The 23,173-nt window shown below is 41.5% G+C and overlaps 1 protein-coding gene across 3 annotated transcripts in view; it reads left to right on the top strand.

Annotated features, from left to right (window-relative positions):
* LOC123993249 (glutamine--fructose-6-phosphate aminotransferase [isomerizing] 2-like) overlaps positions 1-23,173 on the top strand; it is a 44,206-nt gene that overhangs the window by 5,845 nt on the left and 15,188 nt on the right. For 2 of the 3 annotated variants that reach the window (XM_046295179.1, XM_046295181.1), the window contains exons 3-9: positions 8,950-9,060; positions 9,474-9,599; positions 11,209-11,267; positions 14,972-15,106; positions 17,133-17,194; positions 20,693-20,772; positions 22,779-22,856. In XM_046295179.1, the coding sequence (XP_046151135.1) occupies positions 8,950-9,060; positions 9,474-9,599; positions 11,209-11,267; positions 14,972-15,106; positions 17,133-17,194; positions 20,693-20,772; positions 22,779-22,856 (651 nt within the window). The remainder of the gene's footprint in view (positions 1-8,949; positions 9,061-9,473; positions 9,600-11,208; positions 11,268-14,971; positions 15,107-17,132; positions 17,195-20,692; positions 20,773-22,778; positions 22,857-23,173) is intronic. The other variant, XM_046295180.1, reaches the window with a different exon arrangement.

Below are 23,173 nucleotides of genomic sequence, written 5' to 3'. Positions count from 1 at the left end.
TGTTACGTGCCTCCTAAATGAGGGAGGTCCAGGAATCAGGAGCAGGAGAGCAAGGAAGTCCCAGTGGCACAATAGTTTATTGAGCAGTCCCAACTCAACTACAACATGGGACTGAAACACGCCCAAACGAAGTCGACACTCACACAGGGAAATAAACGCTACACACGGAGGAGAAACCTCTACTCCTAAAGTCATACCAAACGGCACAACTGCCGTGAGAAAAGAAAACCCTGTGGTGCAGACACGCACCCCTAACAACGTTAATCACAGAAAACAATCCCACACAAAGACTAGCAGGCAGTGGAGGTACATATACCCACCGAAATCAACAAATAAGACACAGGTGTAAACACCAAGAAAGATAAAGAAAGACACAAACGAAAAGGAAAATTGATCGGTGGCAGCAAGTAGGCCGGCGACGCCGAGCACCGCTCGAACAGTGAGAGGAGCCACATTCGGTGGAGTCCGTGACACAGGTGTACACATGTGATCACATGGTCCATTTGAAACTGGGTGTGGACATGCCATCTAGCTGGCGTACCAGTGGGCAAAAGGTAGCTCTAATACCGTATTACTTCCACCCATCTGATCCATTGGGTAGTAGGATCTCGGCTATAGCTACAGTAGTTCCTCTTTTAAAAGTTGCTAGCTTACACCGCGGGTCTCAGAGGTACCCAGCGTCACGGCTACATTGTTCCGGACCACTGCAAGGGGGAGTTAGAGCACTCGTTATGCATTTGGTTTCCAAGGTTTTTATATGACCAATCATATTGCGTGGTTCCAATGACGAATTTGACACGAGCCACCTGACTCTGGTGACTTTCTCCAGCAAAGATGGCTGACAAAACATTACGGTGGAAGGTAATTTAAGTAATTATTACGTCATAACGAGTTATGGAAAAATGTACACTTGAGAGAAATATGTTAGTGAATGTAGAGGTCTACGAAAAAATTCTGAGGTCTTGGCTGATTTCTTTTCCCATGATGTCAAGCAAAGATGTACTGAGTTTGAAGGTAGGCCTTGAAATACATCCACAGGTGCACCTCCAATTGACCCGAATGATGTCAATTAGCCTATCAGAAGCTTCTAAAGCCAAGACATATTTTTCTGGAATATTCCAAGCTGTTTAAAGGCACAGTAAACATAGTGTATGTAAACTTCTGACCCAACGGAATTGTGATACAGTGAATTGTAAGTGAAATAATCTGACTGAAAACAAATGTCCTAACTAGCCAAAACTATAGTTTGTTAACAAGAAATTTCTGGAGTGGTTGAAAAACAAGTTTTAATGACTCCAACCTAAGTCTGTGTATATATACAGTTGTGATATTTCAGGTTTTTATTTTTAATCATTTCCAAAAATGTTTAAACCTGTTTTTGCTTTTTCATTCTGGGGTATTGTGTATCGATTGATGAGAGGGAAAAAAAGCAATTTAATCCATTTTAGAATAAGGCCAAAAATGTGGAAAAAAAACTAAAGAGGTCTGAATAATTTCAGAATGAACTGTACACAGTTGAAGTCGGAGGTTTACATACACTTAGGTTGGAGTCATTAAAACATGCACGTTTCTTCAACTGTCTTCTGACAGTAATTAGAGCGATGTTGATGTCATGTAGTGATGCAGCCGATTAGAGATTGCCTTTGCCGATTGCTCATCATCTTCATGAATATAAGCAAGTTTCACCAGAAATAAATAATTTGAAATAACACACTGGTTAAAATATTGTTACTTTTGAAACAAAGCGATTTATTATTATTATTAAAAATTAATTTAGAATTATTTAAAAGCCCCATAGATATTCTCAGATATTCTCACAGATCCTAACAGAAAATTTAGAGTCCTCCAATCCTCTAAATGTAATTATCGGTGGAGAGTCACGTCATTGCAAAAAAATATGTTTTGATATACTGTAGGCCTACCAGAGGCGAAATGAGTCACTAGTGTTGAGTAATGTGTTGTTAAAAATGGTGTAGGTCTTATATATTTCAAGTGCATATTGAAGTTAGAAGCAAAAGTCTACAACTATTTTAGGGAAGCATGGGGACTGGTCTTGATAAGTCAATGATATTATTATTTCCACTTCATCTCCATTTGTGTATTTGTTAGACAAGATTTAGAAAATTAAGGTGCCGAAATGTTATGATCTTAGTGTAACCTTTATTTAACTAGGCGAGTCAGTTAAGAACAAATTCTTATTTACAATGACAGCCTACTCCTTCCTCCCGTTGTACAGCTCCATATTTTCCAATCCATCCTAATGGAAACCCTGAGGGTTTCATTTTTTCTCTTAATAGAAACACCATAATATTAATCTAATTAATTAAGCCAAATTTCTTCAAATCAATCCATATACTATGTTATTACAAAAAGGTTTTAAATGATCTGTTAATGCCAATACGGAAGACTATCAAATGCTTCTCAAAGATGCCCTCTGGTGGTCAAACTAGCAATAACTTGCACTAACAGAAAAAATGTCTGACAAATAAACTCAGCAAAAGAAGAAACGTCCTCTCACTTTCAACTGCGTTTATTTTCAGGAAACTTAACATATGTAAATATTTGTATGAACATAACAAGATTCAACAGAACGAGCAGTGTGGCTGGTGGCATTGTCATGCAGGAGGGTCATGTCAGGATGAGCCTGCAGGAAGGGTACCACATGAGGGAGAAAGAGGTCTTCCCTGTAACGCACAGCGTTGAGATTGCCTGCAATGACAACAAATTCAAATCAAATCAAATCAAATTTATTTATATAGCCCTTCGTACATCAGCTGATATCTCAAAGTGCTGTACAGAAACCCAGCCTAAAACCCCAAACAGCAAACAATGCAGGTGTAAAAGCACGGTGGCTAGGAAAAACTCCCTAGAAAGGCCAAAACCTAGGAAGAAACCTAGAGAGGAACCGGGCTATGTGGGGTGGCCAGTCCTCTTCTGGCTGTGCCGGGTAGAGATTATAACAGAACATGACCAAGATGTTCAAATGTTCATAAATGACCAGCATGGTCAAATAATAATAAGGCAGAACAGTTGAAACTGGAGCAGCAGCACAGTCAGATGGACTGGGGACAGCAAGGAGCCATCATGTCAGGTAGTCCTGGGGCACGGTCCTAGGGCTCAGGTCCTCCGAGAGAGAGAAAGAAAGAGAGAATTAGAGAGAGCATATGTGGGGTGGCCAGTCCTCTTCTGGCTGTGCCAGGTGGAGATTATAACAGAACGTGGCCAAGATGTTCAAATGTTCATAAATGACCAGCATGGTTGAATAATAGTAAGGCAGAACAGTTGAAACTGGAGCAGCAGCATGGCCAGGTGGACTGGGGACAGCAAGGAGTCATCATGTCAGGTAGTCCTGGGGCATGGTTCTAGGGCTCAGGTCCTCCGAGAGAGAGAAAGAAAGAGAGAAGGAGAGAATTAGAGAACGCACACTTAGATTTACACAGGACACCGAATAGGACAGGAGAAGTACTCCAGATAAACAAACTGACCCTAGCCCCCCGACACATAAACTACTGCAGCATAAATACTGGAGGCTGAGACAGGAGGGGTCAGGAGACACTGTGGCCCCATCCGAGGACACCCCGGACAGGGCCAAACAGGAAGGATATAACCCCACCCACTTTGCCAAAGCACAGCCCCCACACCACTAGAGGGAAATCTTCAACCACCAACTTACCATCCTGAGACAAGGCCGAGTATAGCCCACAAAGATCTCCGACACGGTACAACCCAAGGGGTGGGGGGGAACCCAGACAGGCCGACCACAACAGTGAATCAACCCACCCAGGTGACGCATCCCCCCCAGGGACGGCACGAGAGAGCCCCAGCAAGCCAGTGACTCAGCCCCGTAACAGGGTTAGAGGCAGAGAATCCCAGTGGAAAACGGGGAACCGGCCAGGCAGAGACAGCAAGGGCGGTTCGTTGCTCCAGAGCCTTTCCGTTCACCTTCCCACTCCTGGGCCAGACTACACTCAATCATATGACCCACTGAAGAGATGAGTCTTCAGTAAAGACTTAAAGGTTGAGACCGAGTTTGCGTCTCTGACATGGGTAGGCAGACCGTTCCATAAAAATGGAGCTCTATAGGAGAAAGCCCTGCCTCCAGCTGTTTGCTTAGAAATTCTAGGGACAATTAGGAGGCCTGCGTCTTGTGACCGTAGCGTACGTATAGGTATGTACGGCAGGACCAAATCAGAGAGGTAGGTAGGAGCAAGCCCATGTAATGCTTTGTAGGTTAGCAGTAAAACCTTGAAATCAGCCCTTGCTTTGACAGGAAGCCAGTGTAGAGAGGCTAGCACTGGAGTAATATGATCAAATTTTTTGGTTCTAGTCAGGATTCTAGCAGCCGTATTTAGCACTAACTGAAGTTTATTTAGTGCTTTATCCGGGTAGCCGGAAAATAGAGCATTGCAGTAGTCTAACCTAGAAGTGACAAAAGCATGGATTAATTTTTCTGCATCATTTTTGGACAGAAAGTTTCTGATTTTTGCAATGTTACGTAGATGGAAAAAAGCTGTCCTCGAAATGGTCTTGATATGTTCTTCAAAAGAGAGATCAGGGTCCAGAGTAACGCCGAGGTCCTTCACAGTTTTATTTGAGACGACTGTACAACCATTAAGATTAATTGTCAGATTCAACAGAAGATCTCTTTGTTTCTTGGGACCTAGAACAAGCATCTCTGTTTTGTCCGAGTTTAATAGTAGAAAGTTTGCAGCCATCCACTTCCTTATGTCTGAAACACATGCTTCTAGCGAGGGCAATTTTGGTGCTTCACCATGTTTCATTGAAATGTACAGCTGTGTGTCATCCGCATAGCAGTGAAAGTTTACATTATGTTTTCGAATAACATCCCCAAGAGGTAAAATATATAGTGAAAACAATAGTGGTCCTAAAACAGAACCTTGAGGAACACCGAAATGTACAGTTGATTTGTCAGAGGACAAACCATTCACAGAGACAAACTGATATCTTTCCGACAGATAAGACCTAAACCAGGCCAGAACATGTCCGTGTAGACCAATTTGGGTTTCCAATCTCTCCAAAAGAATGTGGTGATCGATGGTATCAAAAGCAGCACTAAGGTCTAGGAGCACGAGGACAGATGCAGAGCCTCGGTCCGATGCCATCAAAATGTCATTTACCACCTTCACAAGTGCCGTCTCAGTGCTATGATGGGGTCTAAAACCAGACTGAAGCATTTCGTATACATTGTTTGTCTTCAGGAAGGCAGTGAGTTGCTGCGCAACAGCCTTCTCTAAAATCTTTGAGAGGAATGGAAGATTCGATATAGGCCGATAGTTTTTTATATTTTCTGGGTCAAGGTTTGGCTTTTTCAAGAGAGGCTTTATTACTGCCACTTTTAGTGAGTTTGGTACACATCCAGTGGATAGAGAGCCGTTTATTATGTTCAACATAGGAGGGCCAAGCACAGGAAGCAGCTCTTTCAGTAGTTTAGTTGGAATAGGGTCCAGTATACAGCTTGAAGGTTTAGAGGCCATGATTATTTTCATCATTGTGTCAAGAGATATAGTACTAAAACACTTGAGCGTCTCTCTTGATCCTAGGTCCTGGCAGAGTTGTGCAGACTCAGGACAACTGAGGTTTGGAGGAATACGCAGGTTTAAAGAGGAGTCCGTAATTTGCTTTCTAATAATCATAATCTTTTCCTCAAAGAAGTTCATGAATTTATCACTGCTAAAGTGCAAGTCATCCTCTCTTGGGGAATGCTGCTTTTTAGTTAGCTTTGCCACAGTATCAAAAAGGAATTTCGGATTTAAGAACCTAAGTTTTAAGAACTGTGACCTTAATTGCCTACCATCTATAAGCTGTTAGTGTCTTAACGACTGTTCCACAGGTGTATGTTCATGAATTATTTATGGTTCATTGAACGAGCATGGGAAACAGTGTTTAAACCCTTTACAATGAAGATCTGTGAGTTTTTTTATTTTTACAAATTATCTTTGAACGACAGGGTCCTGAAAAGGGACTTTTTTGTTGTTGCTGAGTTTAGATAACGTGCCACAGAATGCTGCAGCAGCCCGCAAGGTGTCCCGCAGTATGACACAACTTTTAAAGGAGGAACCACTGTAGGGGTTGATTTTGGGACAGGGCATTGGTCAACAGTGTTCAGATAAATGAGATGAGGTGAACCCAGAAAGCAAAGAATGCAGTGGTAGAGAGTCCTAAACATGTGAGGAGAGAATCTGTTGCCCCTATTCCTGTTCTGAGCCTCACCATACACCAATGAAATCTGCCTCACTGATATTTACTATTGCTTTGGCACATGTTTAACATGATTTTTAAATGACTACCGCATCTCTGTACCCTACACAAATAATTTTCTGTAAGGTCCCTAAGTCAAACATTGACTTTCAAGCACAGATCCAACCACAAAGATGTTTGTTAAAACTTGTTAGGGATGACGCAGAATGTAATCCCAGTGCAGGAACATCAATCAGCGAATATTTCAGAGCGGCACCTATAGTTTTCTATAAAACTCAAACTTTCATTAAAACACACATGCAAGGTACTGAATCTCGCCACCAAGTCAGATTTGTAAAATGCTTTTCGGCGAAAGCATGAGAAGCTATTATCTGATAGCATGCACTCCCCAAAATACCAGAAGTCACCTAAACAACAGATTTTGTGGTAGCCGGCGCTACACAAAACGCAGAAATAGAATATAAAACATTCATTACCTTTGACGAGCTTCTCTGTTGGCACTCCTATATGTCCCATAAACATCACAATTGGGTATTTTTCCCGATTAAATCCGTCATTGTATACCCAAAATGTCATTTCATGAAGACCGGTCTGATCCAGGAAAATTCCGCTTTACAAGACGCAATGTCACTTTTTAAAATTACATAAGTTGCCTATAAACTTTTACAAATCACTTCAAACTACTTTTCTAAACCAACTTTAGGTATTAATAAATGTTAATAATCTATCAAATTGATCACGGGGCGATCTGTATTCGATAGCAGCAAGTCTTGAAATCAACCTCCATGTTTTCACTTTCATAACATCCTACGGTGAGCCCCAAGACAGGAAGTGCCTATACGTCATCTAACCAAGGATAAAGCAGCCATAAAATGCCAGTACTTGCGACATCGTGTGGAAGCTGTAGGCATTTTAATGGAATCCTCGTTTTTTGTCTGTCGCCTTAGACAATTCATTGACTGGCGGATTAATATTTTTGTGTTTTTGGTGAACAGTTTTCCCTGGGATATTTACTCCTAAACACGTTCTGTTATAGCCACCGACACGATTTAACCAGTTTTAGAGACTTCAGAGTCTTTTCTATACACACACACTTATCATATGCATATACTATATTCCTGGCATGAGTAGCAGGACGTTGAAATGTTGCGTGATTTTTTACAAAATGCTGCGAAAATTTGCATCATCCCTAACAGGTTTTTAAATGGCACCTATTGGTAGAAGGGTAAAACAAAAATTTAAAAGCTGACATTTAAAAGCTGACATCCTTTGAGCATTGTGCAGTTATACATTTTACACTGTGGATGGTGTATCAATACACCCAGTCATGACAGAGGTACAGGTGCCCTTCCTGAATCAGTTGCCGGCGAGGAAGGAAACCGTACAGGGATTTCAGCATGAGGCCAATGGGGATTTTAAAACAGTTACAGAGTTTAAAGGCTGTGATACAAGATAACTGAGGATGGATCAACAACATTGTAGTTACTCCACAATACTAACTTAAATTACAGAATGAAAAGAAGCAACATAATAAAAATAAGGTACTAAAGTAATATTTGGCAAAGAAAGTAACTTTTTGTCCTGAATAAAAAGTGTTATGTTTGGTGCAAATCCAACACAACACATCACTGAGTACCAGTCTTCATGTCTTCATAGTTTGTCATCTGCAAGGATTAGGGACTTTTTTTAGGATAAAAATAAACGGAATAGAGCTAAGCACAGGCAAAATCCTAGAGGAAAACCCGGTTCTGTCTGCTTTCCAACACTGGGAGACAAATTCACCTTTCAGCAGGACAATAACCAAAAACATAAGGCAAAATATACACTGGAGTTGCTTAGCAATACCACATTGAATGTTCCTCGTTACAGTTTTGACTTAAATCGGCTTGGAAAATGTATGGAAAAACTTGTAAATGACTGTCTAGCAATGATCAAAAACCAACTTGACAGAGCTTGACATTTTTTAAAAGAATGGGCAAACATTGTACAGTCCAGGTGTGCAAAGCTGTTAGAGACTTACCGAGAAAGACTCACAGCTGAAATCGCTGCCAAAGGTGATTCTAACGTGCTCGTTGACACACACACACACACACACGCACACACGCACACACACACACACACACACACACACACACACACACACACACACACACACACACACACACACACACACACACACACACACACACACACACACACACACACACACACACACACACACACACACACACACACACACACACACACACACACACACACAAACGTGTAATCTAAGTGCGCTGGTTGATATTCACAAGAGATTCCACAATAATCAGCTCTTTCCTCAGATAGGTCCGTTATAAAGGTTTTGTATTATTTCAGGCAGTAGTTTTGAAAGTAGTGCTAACGAGCCACAACAGGTCCCCGGAAATGGTGTACTATGACATCCATTTTGTATGATATGTGACATCCTGCAAAAAAAATGTTAATATATATTTAGCAATTCGTATGATATTGTTGCAAATCCAATTTGTACAAAATGTTATGAATTTGTTGTTCTTCAGATCTTGTTCAAACTCTTTCAAACAAGTTTTCAAATCGGACATGAACACTGCCTCAGTTGAAGTTGAACTGATTCATTGACTAGCCTTGCAGCCAACTAGCCAGCAGGTTTAGTCTTCATTGACCATGATTGGCTTAGGGTTGGTATTGCTCTACATTTGCCTCAGTAGTTTTTCTCTCGTGTCTCAGGCATCGCTGTGGATGGTGACAAAAACACGACGACAGATGGCATCAACAACAACAACATCGTTCTCATTAAGAAGAATGGCAAAGTCAAGGCCCTGGATGAAGAGCTCTACAGTAGGTCTTATGGATACATTTCTCTCATTCCCTCATCACATTCCTCTCCTCTGGCCTCACATATATGATTCCAAAGACTCCTATGGCCTGTACCTCTTTCTTCATGGTAACTTATTTTCTGCCTCACGACCCTTCTAGTGCATTTCTCTCCCTCTTCTATCTCTCCTCACACTTTCCCTTCTGCTCTGTCCTAACCAAATACCTCTTTAATGAAAGAGGGTACAGTGTAGGGTTATGGTAAGACATTGAGCTCGGCTGAATTACCAGACGAACGTAGTCAGTCCTCTGTCAGCTTCACCCTATCAATGTACCCATTATTGATTGACGTTAAGTTGTATCATGTTACTGGTCAATCATTGATAGAATACCTTGGTTCGTATTGTTGATCGGGGCTTGATGTGTTTTGTGATCAGAGAAAGACTGCATGGATCTGGAGGTGGAGTTGGACACACACTTTGGCATGGCTCACACACGCTGGGCCACACACGGAGAACCCAGCGCCCTCAACAGCCACCCCCACCGCTCCGACAAGAACAATGGTAACACACACTCACCTGTGTACACATACACACCAACACACAGTTCATATCTACACACAACATACAGTGCAGACATACACACCAACCCACTGCTCTGTCATGGCTTTGACAAAGTTCTCTGGAACGGCGGTGTCAGTCAGTCAGGCGAGCTAGTTTTTTTCTGGTTACTGATTGGCCAGAGATATCAATATGTAAAACACACCTTACATACTGTGATCAGCCCTTACCTCCCCGCAGCTCTCTCTTATATGGAGAGTTCTAGGGGAGTGTGGGAGGCCTCAGTGAAAGGAGTATTTACACACTTCCAAATGTAGAACATGAGATGGACAGAGAGAATCAGCCTTTCACAGAGGCCAGCCAGACAGACAGGGAGGGTCTTGTTCAGTTGACTTTAAAAACAGCCATATCCTTCCTCAGGCACACCTTTCATATGTGTTCTTTGTGCTAAAAATAACTATGTTCTGTGTCATTTTAGTTCTAGTTCTGACCGCCACATGCAAAGGTGTGTGTGCATATGTCAGCACTCAGGATACACTCCTTAACTATGCAGTCAGGCAGGAATTACAGGAATTGCTTTGGTCATGTAGTGTATGTGGACACCTGCTTGTCGAACATCTCATTCCAAAATCATGGGCATTAATATGGAGTTGGTCCCCCATTTGCTTCAAAAATAGCTTCCACTCTTCTGGGAAGGCTTTCCACTAGATGTTGGAACATTGCTGCGGGGACTTGCTTCCATTCAGCCACAAGAGCATTAGTGATGTCAGGCGCTGATGTTGGGCGATTTGGCCTGGCTCGCAGTGTTCCAATTCATCCCAAAGGTGTCCGATTAGGTTGAGGTCAGGGCTCTGTGCAAGCCAGTCAAGTCCTTCCTCGCCGATCTCGTCAAACCATTTGTGTATGGACCTCTTTTTGTGCACAGGGGCATTGTCATGCTGAAACAGGAAAGGGCCTTCCCCAAACTGCCATAAAGTTGGAACCACAGAATCGTCTAGAATGTCATTGTATGCTGTAGTGTTAAGATTTCCCTTTACTGGAACTAAGGGGCCTAGCCCGAACCATGAAAAACATGCCCAGACCATTATTCCTCCTTCGCAAACTTTAAAGTTGACACTATGCATTTGGGCAGGTAGGGTACTCCTAGGATCCGCCAAACCCGGATTCATCTGTTGGGCTGCCACATGGTGAGGCATGATTCATCACTCCAGAGAAGGCATTTCCACTGCTCCAGATCCAATGGCGGCGAGCTTTACACCACTCCAGCCGACGCCTGGCATTGTGCATGGTGATTTTAGGCTTATGTGCGGCTGCTCGGCCATGAAAACCCATTTCATGAAGCTCCCGACTAACAGTTCTTGTGCTGACGTTGCTTCCAGAGGCAGTTTGAAACTCGGTAGTGGGTGTTTCAACCAAGGACAGACGATTTTTACACGCTAAGTGCTTCAGCTGAGCCGCTGTTGCTCTTAAACATTTTGCTCCTAAACATTTCCACTTCATAATATCAGCGCTTATTCCACTCATTTGAAGGGGTGTCCACATGCTTTTGCCCATGTAGTGTATGATAAGAGGAGTTCCTGACTGATTTCTTGCTGTCTCTATTTTCCCTCAGAGTTTGTTGTCATCCACAATGGCATCATCACCAACTACAAAGAGTTAAAGAAGTACCTGGTAAGAACAAGTCCTACTCTACCCCTCCACTCCGCTGTCTGTATTTCTATAGTTCTACTCTATTTAAGTATAAATTACTCCACAGTAAAGTTCAGCTTATTTTGGGTCACACCCTTGGTAATGGACCGAGATATGATCAGAAGGGTTACAGGATTTCAAGTCCTCTGTCATCTATTGCCTTTGACGATCTTCGTTCTGGGTCCTTTGTTTAGGACTTTTTGACCGATGACTCTTGCACTGTTCTACACAAATGCAAGTGAATTGAAATGGCATTAACAAAGTAGCAATGATCAATGTTGGCTTAGGCTAACATGGAAACCATACAGTGTATCTTTTATCTTCTGAGTCAGCTTGCCTTTTGTCTGTCTTGTTTTGTCAGTCCAGTTTTGCTGGTTCTGCCCAGCCAGCACATAATGAATAATATTCTGAGAACCATACGTTTTTTAGAGCTTGGTGAGAGTGTGGTTGTCCTATGGTTATTTTGCATACAACCTTGCCACAACTTTCTGGGAATGGTGCATGATAGTCGCTTGGCTTTGGAACATTCTATTTTCTTGGTATTTCATTATTTTAATAGAAGATTTTCTAAAAGTTCAAATTTCAATTTTGGTAATGTTTTAGGAATGTTCTCCAACTGGTTTGACATTAGGAATGATCTAAAATATTTCAGAGACTGTTAAGAAACAACATTATTCTGTGGGAATTTCAGTACTTCAGCATAATGTTTCCTACACATTTCCTCATGTGCTATTTAAAATTTTGTTCTCAAATTGTAAACAACGTTTACAGCAAGATGGCACCGACAGACATGGCAGCTCTGATTCTAGCTCCTAAGCAACTTTGCAGTATTTGTTTTTTTGTGTGTTATTTCTAACACTATTAGCCCAGAACATTTTTTAGTGTTATTACATTCAGCCGGAAATAACTTTTGGATATCAGAGCAACGTTAACTCACCAGCACTACGACCAGGAATACGACTTTCCCGAATTGGATCCTTTGTTCGCACCCCCCAAGGCAATTTAACTTATCCCAGAGGCTGCTTCAAGATGCCGCCAGCGGAGAAAAGGTATTCGGAGTGGACTTCTAATCCGACTCAGGAGGCGGGCACACCATCCACCGCTTCTGAGTATATTACTCGCTAATGTTCGGTCTCTGGACAATAAATGATAACGTACAGAAACCTGGCCTTCTAGGCAGAGTTGCAAGGAAAAATACATATCTCAGACTGGCTAATTAAAATAAAAGATTAAAATGGGCAAAAGAACACGGACAATAGGCAGAGGAACTCTTCGCCTCTTCACTGTTGACGTTGAGACTGGGATTTTGCGGGGACTATTTAACGAAGTTGACAGTTGAAGACTTGTGAGGCGTCTGTTTCTCAAACTAGACACTCTAATGTACTTGTCCTCTTGTTCAGTTGTGCACCAGGGCCTTCCACTACTCTCTATTCTGGCTAGAGCCAGTTTGTGCTGTTCTGTGAAGGGAGTAGTACCCAGCATTGAACAAGATCTTCATTTTCTTGGCAATTTCTCGCATGGAATAGCTTTCATTTCTCAGAACAATAATAGACTGATGAGTTTCAGAAGAAAGTTCTTTGTTTCCGGCCATTTTGAGCCTGTAATCAAACCCACAAATGCTGATGCTCCAGATACTCAACTAGTCTAAAGAAGGCCAGTGTTAATTGCTTCTTTAATCAGGACAACAGTTTTCAGCTGTGCAAACATAATTGCAAAATGGTTTTCTAATAATCAATTAGCCTTTTAAAATGATAAACTAGGATAAGCTAACACAACGTGCCATTGGAACACAGGAGTGATGGTTGCTGATAATGGGCCTCTGTATGCCTATGTAGATATTCCATAAAGAATCAGCCGTTTCCAGCTACAATAGTCATTTACAACATTAACAATGTCTTCTCTTTATTTCAGATCAATTTTTATGTTATTTTAATGGACAATAAAATAGCTTTTCTTTCAAAAACAAGGACATTTCTAAGTGACCCCAAACTTTTGAATGGAAGTGTATATACTGTACTCCCTATTCTACTGTATTTTAGTCAATGCTATTCTGACATTGCTCGTCCTAATATTTATATATTTCTTAATTCTATTATTTAACTTTTAGATTTGTGTGTATTGTGAATTGTTAGATATTACTGCACTGTTGGAGCTAGGAACACAAACTTTTAACTACACCCGCAATAACATCTGCTAAATGTGTGTGACCAATACAATTTGATTTGATTTCTGTGTGAATTTCAGTACTTCCACAGAACATTTCACACAAGTTCCCGTGTGGTTCTATTTCATGTCCTATTTTACTATATTCTGGGAAAGTTATAAAAATGGTGTGACTTTAGCGATGTCCTTAGAACGTTCAGATAACGTATGGTTCTCTTTTGGCAATATTCTGGGAATGTAAAAAAAAAGGAAATTGTACACATTAACATCAATAAACTCTACATTATTTTCTCAGAACATTAAGAAGACTTTCCATTAAAAAAACACATGAAAAATGTTGTAACATTCAGAGAACGGTCTAAAAATGTTATTTAAAAACATATACATTTGGTTCTCAGCATCAAACAAAATCTCTCTATCCTCAATCATCTTAAGTGTGTTTAGGTTTGTCGGCGCACCAACTATTTAGTCACACCTGATCTTAATGAGTTCTTGTTTCCTTTGAAAGGGGGTGTGTTTGAGTAGACAAAAATAAACAGCTTCGTATGCATAAAAGAACATGGTATATGCTATCTCCATCCTGGTGGTGCAGTGGACTTCCATGGGTAGAGAACAGAAGATCATAGGTTTGAATCTTACTGATGCCGTGTCACATTAAAAAATAAATGTGTTCACATGATTATTGCATAAGGAAATGAATGTATCCTATCTGTGCGTGTTACAAAAAGTTTACCCCAAATAAGCTAGCAGTGTTAGTAAAAGACTTAAGTTTTTCAAAATCTTCCAAATAACCTATCATTTCCATTCTCAAAGCATTAATCAATCCTCCCAGGAAAACTTTGAAAGGAACCAGAGTAAAATGTTCTCTGAACCTCCCTGCAACTTAAAAATGAACTTTCCCAGAACTGGCAAATTGTTCACTTTTGTTCTTAGAACGTTTAAAAAACGTTCTGTTTTACTGGTCAGGAAACGTATGGCTTTGATCCCACAACCAAAGTGAAACCAAAAACATTAGTTCCCACAACTTCCAAGGAACCAAATGTGCTAGCTGGGTACCTTCTCCTCAGCTATAATGGGTATAAATTCATGCAAGCAGGAGACACTGAATAGTAACTGATAGCTACCTCTACTGGTTTTGCTAGTTATCACTCATAATTCTTAGGGTATAAAATGTTGTTCTTACCCATCCTAGCAGATATCCATCCCAAGGCAATTATATCCTAGCAGACAGTAAAAAAAAGTTACAATAAATCATGTTTTGTGAACCATGCTGACTGTACTTACCTCCCCTTAGATCCATTTGTGCTGAAGCCAACTCATCTGACTATTGGTGTTATGCTAGCAGAGTTATTACTATGCTAGCTAATGCACATTTAACCTTTATTTTGGCAGGGAGTCCAATTGAGGCCAAGGGAGCCTTGCATGAAAAGCCCATCAATTACACGATAAAAGTTAGAGGCATATCCGGGAGTGCTGCTTTCAGTAAGCTTGTAACATTCATTCTGATCTCCACCCTCTTTCAGAACTCCAAGGGCTATGAGTTTGAGTCAGAGACGGACACAGAGGTCATCCCTAAACTGATCAAATACGTTTACGACAACCGAGAGAGAGAAGACCTGTCCTTCTCTACCCTGGTGGAGAGGGTCATTCAACAGCTGGTGAGTACTGGGACACCTCAATCAGTCAATACAATTTATTTATGAAGCCCTTTTTACATCAGCAGATGTCACAAAGTGCTTATTCAGAAACCATGCCTTAAACCCCAAACAGCAAGCAATGCAGGTTAGGGTTCCACTGCCACAGGCAAAACAGCAGAAACTGGATCAGCAGCACGACCAGGTGGACTAGGGACGGGGATAGCCAGGAGTCATCAGGCCAGGTAGTCCTGAGGCATTGTCCTATGGCTCAGGTTCTCCGGGAGTAGAGAGATAGAGAGAGAGATACGAGAATTAGAGGGAGCATACTTAAGTTCGCACAGGACACCAGATAAGACACGAGAAATACACCAAATAGGACAGTCTGACCCTAGCCCCCCGGCACATAGACTATTGCAGCATAGATACTGGAAGCTGAGACGGGGGAGTAGGGGCTCACTGCGGCCCCGCCCAATGATACCCCTGGACAGGGCCAACCATGCAGGATATAACCCCACCCACTTTGCCAATGTAGCGGATGTGAAACAGCTGGCTTAGTTAGCGGTGGTGCGTGCTAAATAGCGTTCCAAACGGTGACGTCACTTGCTCTGAGACCTTGAAGTAGTTGTTCCCCTTGCTTTGCAAGGGCCGCGGCTTTTGTGGAGCGATGGGTAACGATGCTTCGTGGGTGACTGTTGTTGATGTGTGCAGAGGGTCCCTGGTTCGTGCGAGGGGACGGTCTAAAATTATACTGTTACACCAACACCTACTCTACTATTATGTTATTACTATAGTACTGCTGCTGCTACTACTACTACATTTTTTTATTTTAGTAATTTAATAGAAACTCTTATCCAGAGCGACTGACAGTTAGTGCATACATATTAAGATAGCTGGGCGGGACAACACTTCACAATCGTTTTAAGTACATTTTCCCTCAACAAAGTATTTATCAAAAAAGTCAGTGCTAGTGGGAAAATACGTTTTATTTTCTGTTTGGGGGAGGGGTGTCGGAGGCGACGTGAGATTTATTTAAAGTATTCTTCAAAAACGACTATGATGACGACGACTACTGCGGCTGCTTTTGCTACTACTACGAAACAAAAACGAACTGCTTAACAAAAATGACAAAACATCCCCTCACATCCCATCTGGCCCTATGATGAATTCCATCTCTGAAACAGCATTGTAAGGGAGTGTTTTCAACAACAGAGCAACAATCTCCCCCAGTTCCCCTTGATGATGTCATCATCACACTGTCCAGTCTGGCCTCAAATTTGGCCGTCCCATTAATAGTGTTACGTCATCACCAAAACGGTCACCATGGCAACCACCCCAACAACATCTTTAGTGACATCGCAATCTGTATCTGGTGAACAGGAGCGAGACACTTTTTCAATCCCTTTTGCACCAACTAGATTGCTCAGTCATTTTCTCTATTTTTCTCTGTCTCGCTCAGTTCTTCACACACTCTTGTTGTTGAGTTTGGTCTTATTGGAGCCAGTCCTATCTCAGCCACATCTCCCCTCTCATTGGCTCACTGTAAAAGGTCTGAGAAGAACACAGAGGATAAAATGTACAACTTCAGTGGGTTTGGGCTAATAGGAACCAGACCAGAACAGACCCCTTACATCCTAATGACCACTGCTCCTCCCCCTCCTCTCCTCCATCTCTCTCCCACCCTTGGTGAGAGTGCTGGCAGTGTGTTGGAAACAGAGCTGGTTTTATACAATAGAGGTCTTATTCCTCCTAACTTCCCTGAACATCGACCCCCCCCCCCCCATCCCTTCCACACATCCCCACTACTACCCCCACGAGGGGAAACAGATGGAAAGACTGTCTCCAAAAAGAAATAGGAAATGTGAATGTTGTTTTGTAATGTCACTGTTGGTCTGTTCGACTGAAACTGTCCTCTACATTTTCCGTCGCTGTGTTTTTTCTTTTTACAATTCCTTCTCATTTTCAACCTTCTCCTCTTCCTCGTCATCATCATCATCATGGACCCTAACAGACATGTTTGTATTCTCTCCACTTTGTCATCCTGTCTTAGGAGGGGGCCTTCGCTCTGATGTTTAAAAGCAGTCATTTCCCCAGAGAGGCGGTAGCCACCAGGTCAGTATCCATGTCCACTCACATGTCTCCGTCTGTCTGGCCTATGCCATGACCTCACATAAGTCTGTCTATATATACGTACAGTGTATATTTATATGGCGCATTCTAATATTTCTATATTTCTTCATTCATTTATTTGTATTGATTTTGCGTGTATCGTTTTGTATTGTTAGGTATTAATGCACGGTTGGGAACATAAGCATTTGCTACACCCGCGATAACATCTGCGAAGTTTGTGTGCAAAATTTGATTTGAAAGGATCGACACCCATTGGCATTGACTAGTCGTCTCAGCTATCGCCACAATAAAGCAATAACAGCTTGACTCTATGTAGCCCTATATTGTTCTTCAGACTGTGTCTCTGCCAAGCTTCTATTCCATCTAAATAATGTGTCATGTATGATGACATCACTCTTCCCTAGCTACAGCTCCCTGCCCAGGGTAAAGAACTGTCAGAGAAGGATACAGTAAACAGAGGGAAAGAAAAGAGCGTAATTGAGAAACGTGCCTGTTTTCTTTAAGCCTCAGGTGGGAATTACCCCAGCCAGATGTAAGCTGTCAAACACAATGACTTAGAGATTTACGATTGTCATTTTTTTGATGGGAGTGGTATGTATGTCTGAGTTACTTTTATCAGATGCTTTGTGTACACACTGTCATAGGTCCTATTTGACACAATAGGAATAAAGGCTTGAGCTATATTCAGGTTCTTTTTGCCACACCCTCTCCCCCCACCTGCAGTGGACACTATTTCCCTACTTTCAAGGCCCGTAATGCAATTCTTCAGAAAGTGTGCGTGGCTTCACAACCTTTTCAGAGTTTAAGAAAATGGCGGAAATATGCGGCCGAGGTCCAACGAGAGCGGATACAAATTAATTTCTTAAACCAATTTCGACAAATGTTAAGAAGTGTAATAAAGTAATGACTTTTCAAATAAGTTACACTATGTTGGCTGACAATTTGCTACGCTAGCCTTACGAACCGCGTAGCATTACAGCAGTATGTACCTGATTTTAGCTAGTTACCTAACGTAGTCGGCTACTAATACATCGAACTTTCCAGGCAGTATATTAACTATCTGCTATCTAACTAACTACCCAACGTTTATTGACTTGATTGTTCATATCATGCTTGGCTAAGTGGTATAGTCGTGTGCGTTTCAACTGAGTTAATAGCACTCATCTGAGTGCCAGAGCGCCGAATAACGGATGCATTTACGAAAGCTCAACACCCGTTGAATATGGTCAGTGTCGGTATACGTCGGCACAAAAACCGTAATTAAATTGTTGCCAGCAGCACAGTTACATTCACCAATACTCTGGATCACATTAAAACAGCCTAACCAGCTATGCTAGGGCGAGAGAAATGGTCAGTGAGGTGTTCTCTAATGTATGTCTGGAAGTAGCTAGCCAACGTTCGCCAGTTAGCTTGGGTGCTTGACTGCTGTTGAACGCTCGGATCACCTCTACTCCTCCGCCAGAGCGTCCAGTAGTGATGGGTCGTTCGCGAACGAGTCGGCTCTAAGGCTCTTGTAGGTGAACGTTGGGAACCGGCTCGCACATCAGAGGAGCCGAATCAATTAATAAAAATATTTTAAAATGAATATATGAATAATCAAAAGATAGCTAGCATTTGTTGCCCAAAGCTAATGTCATAAGGCTCCCGAGTGGCGCATCGGTCTAAGGCACTGCATTTCAGTGTTAGAGGTGTCACTACAGACCCTGGTTCGATTCCAGGCTGTATCACAAACGGCCGTAATTGGGAGTCCCATAGGGCGGTGCACAATTGGCCCAGCGTCTTCCGGGTTATGGTTAGGCCGGGGTAGGCCCTCATTGTAAATAAGAATGTGTTCTTGATTGACTAAAATAAGCAGTGAGGTTTGACGGGACTGGGTTATATGTATTGTGAAAATAGCCACAATAGTGGAAATGGCGTCTGGCCTTCAAAATAAAAGTCCCTATTTGAAAGACGCAATATTTAGACAACATAATGTTAAAACAAGGTTGGAGTGTTGTAATTTGAAATTGGGTATCAGTCTACTCAGTGACACCCACAGAACACAACTGTGAAGAGTGTGTGTAAATATTAGCATCATAGCTCTTATCAGGGACTTTGAGGGAAATCACCTCCCAAGTCAGCCTATTGTGCGCACTGACAATCATATTCCACTGTACAGCCTTATTTAAGGATTGGGGATGAATTAAATGGTCTATCGGTCTACTCATTACCCTAGTGCTTGTTTCCCAACGTCCTCCTCAGAGTTCTCAGACTCCAAAACATCCAAGTTGTATTGTTTTTCCTCTGGAGTAGTGTTCAATACACATAGTAGGTTGACTGGTACTATAAATGTGGCTCAATTCAGTGGTTTCATAGTCCCGCAATAAGAGCTATGATGCTAATGTTTTCTGGGTGTCACTGAGTGGACTGATACCCCATGTCATTGATCCACAATCCATATGCAATTCTAAAGTCTAATACAGACATTGTGATTACAACAGATTCTTGTCAAATTATTGTCTTTTGTTGAATTTCTATAACATTCCAACCTAGTTTGGCATGATCTACTCAATTATGGCATAATTCCACTATGCGTATTCATTTGCATCACTGTCAATGACAGACCTTTATTTTGATGGCGAACCGCACGTTCCACTATTGTGGCTGATCTTCACATAGGTGGGTCGACCATTAATCAAATAAGATCTGTCTTATAAATGAGGGGTATTTTAGATGATGACACCTAGCTAGATAGTTAGCTAGCTAACTGTAGCTACTGAAACAGATTATGTCGTTTTGGTATATTTTTTGGGAAGAACATTGTTTGCATCCATCAGCTAGCTAGCTTTCTATTATGACCAGCACTGTCTAGAGCATGGGGAAGTGTCTGCGCTCATACGCAGCGGCAAGTGCGCGAGACAAAACTTTACCAGCATCATAGCATACCGATCGGTGAATCGTTGTGTCAAATGAAATACGAGTGATAGTGTAATCAATGTGTAATAACTACGTAAAAAATGTATGAACGTGTTCAATTATTATGTGACTTGCAGTTATATTCAGGTACTGCTTGGTCAACAAGCTTATTTCACGAGTCAAATGGTGTTATTTTTTTATTGATTTAACTAGGCAAGTCAGTTAAGAACAAATTCTTATTTACAATGGTGGCCTACTCAATCACAGCCGGATGTGATACAGTTTGGATTCGAATCAGGTACTGTAGTGACGTCTCTTGCACTGAGATGCAGTGCCTTAGACCACTGCTCCACTTGGGAGCATGTATTTAACATGTATGTTTTTGATACATAAAGACCTAAAGGCGTTCCACAGTGTGTGTGTGTTGGTGTGTGTGTGTGCATGTGCTCGTGCATTTGTGTTTGTTCTCTCACACAAATCTAACAATTTATCTCCTGACCCCTCTGTCTTTCTCATGCTCACCCTCTCTTTTCCCCTTTCTCCCTATCCCTCTATCCATCCCCTTTCTCTGTCTATATCCTTCAGGAGAGGAAGTCCTCTGCTCATTGGTGTGCGGAGCAAGTATGAGCTGTCTGCAGAGCACATTCCAATCCAGTACAACACTGGTGAGCTCTGTTCCCCTCTATCAGACATGATCACTTTACAGTGTTCTTAAACCTCTCAGTTACAGTGTTCTTAAACCTCTCAGTTACAGTGTTCTTAAACCTCTCAGTTATAGTGTTCTTAAACCTCTCAGTTACAGTGTTCTTAAACCTCTCAGTTACAGTGTTCTTAAACCTCCCAGTTACAGTGTTCTTAAACCTCTCAGTTACAGTGTTCTTAAACCTCCCAGTTACAGTGTTCTTAAACCTCCCAGTTACAGTGTTCTTAAACCTCTCAGTTACAGTGTTCTTAAACCTCCCAGTTACAGTGTTCTTAAACCTCTCAGTTACAGTGTTCTTAAACCTCCCAGTTACAGTGTTCTTAAACCTCTCAGTTACAGTGTTCTTAAACCTCCCAGTTACAGTGTTCTTAAACCTCTCAGTTACAGTGTTCTTAAACCTCTCAGTTACAGTGTTCTTAAACCTCCCAGTTACAGTGTTCTTAAACCTCCCAGTTACAGTGTTCTTAAACCTCTCAGTTACAGTGTTCTTAAACCTCCCAGTTACAGTGTTCTTAAACCTCCCAGTTACAGTGTTCTTAAACCTCCCAGTTACAGTGTTCTTAAACCTCTCAGTTACAGTGTTCTTAAACCTCCCAGTTACAGTGTTCTTAAACCTCTCAGTTACAGTGTTCTTAAACCTCTCAGTTACAGTGTTCTTAAACCTCCCAGTTACAGTGTTCTTAAACCTCTCAGTTACAGTGTTCTTAAACCGCTCAGTTACAGTGTTCTTAAACCGCTCAGTTACAGTGTTCTTAAACCTCTCAGTTACAGTGTTCTTAAACCTCCCAGTTACAGTGTTCTTAAACCTCTCAGTTACAGTGTTCTTAAACCTCTCAGTTACAGTGTTCTTAAACCTCTCAGTTACAGTGTTCTTAAACCTCTCAGTTACAGTGTTCTTAAACCTCTCAGTTACAGTGTTCTTAAACCTCCCAGTTACAGTGTTCTTAAACCTCTCAGTTACAGTGTTCTTAAACCTCCCAGTTACAGTGTTCTTAAACCTCTCAGTTACAGTGTTCTTAAACCTCTCAGTTACAGTGTTCTTAAACCTCCCAGTTACAGTGTTCTTAAACCTCTCAGTTACAGTGTTCTTAAACCGCTCAGTTACAGTGTTCTTAAACCTCTCAGTTACAGTGTTCTTAAACCTCCCAGTTACAGTGTTCTTAAACCTCTCAGTTACAGTGTTCTTAAACCTCTCAGTTACAGTGTTCTTAAACCTCTCAGTTACAGTGTTCTTAAACCTCTCAGTTACAGTGTTCTTAAACCTCTCAGTTACAGTGTTCTTAAACCTCCCAGTTACAGTGTTCTTAAACCTCTCAGTTACAGTGTTCTTAAACCTCCCAGTTACAGTGTTCTTAAACCTCTCAGTTACAGTGTTCTTAAACCTCTCAGTTACAGTGTTCTTAAACCTCTTAGTTACAGTGTTCTTAAACCTCTCAGTTACAGTGTTCTTAAACCTCTCAGTTACAGTGTTCTTAAACCTCCCAGTTACAGTGTTCTTAAACCTCTCAGTCAGTGTTCCCACAGAAACTTGACTGTGTTATCAACCTAAAACACATCGGATTTCAATCAAACCACATCTCAACACATTCGGTTACATTATCTTTACGCACCGATCTCTTCATTTGAGACACAAGGGCGTAACTCGAACTGACGCATAAATATTGCACATGAGATTTGCATGAAACGTTTGGTTATATGTCTGTAGTTCAAGTCCCGATTCAGGTCAATATGAAACACCCAAAAATGAACTAATTAACTAACCAACTCATAAGCTAACCAACCAACCAGTCAGCTAACGTAATGCAGTTGTTCAAAGCTATCTGTGTTTGTGAGCAGTATCTGTATCTGTGTCCTAACACTAACAGTTGCAGTACTTACCATCTGATCCAGACTAATGGTTATGAAAGCCTGTTCTCCTGTGTTGTTATAACATGTCATAATCTAAACCTAATCCCGTTTCGTCCGTAGCTCCGTACTACTCTGTCCTGAGGGACTGTGCAGTTAATCCAGTGGTCCCAGAGGGTCAGAGGGCCGCTGAGCCCATATGTGAGCCTACTACCCAATAAACACTTGGGTGTTGTGGCTTGATCTCTGATTTGGTGTTCAGATTACTGCACTGTTGGAGCTAAAAACATAAGCATTTCGCTGCACCTGATAACATCTGCAAAATATGTGTACTTTACTAATAACATTTGATTGAACCACCTATTAAGAATTGCATGACTCACAACAATCAGATACCCTTAAATCAGACTGTCTCCAATGAATCAACTGTTGTATGATTGCATGAATCTACTCTACAAAGAGTCAAGTGCAAAAATGACAAGATTCATATTTAAAAATATATATATACAGTACCAGTC

Source organism: Oncorhynchus gorbuscha, linkage group LG13 (assembly GCF_021184085.1).
Source record: "Oncorhynchus gorbuscha isolate QuinsamMale2020 ecotype Even-year linkage group LG13, OgorEven_v1.0, whole genome shotgun sequence".
Classification (NCBI taxonomy): domain Eukaryota; kingdom Metazoa; phylum Chordata; class Actinopteri; order Salmoniformes; family Salmonidae; genus Oncorhynchus; species Oncorhynchus gorbuscha.
Note: the sequence above shows the minus strand (reverse complement) of the source record. Positions and strands in the feature narration are given on the sequence as shown.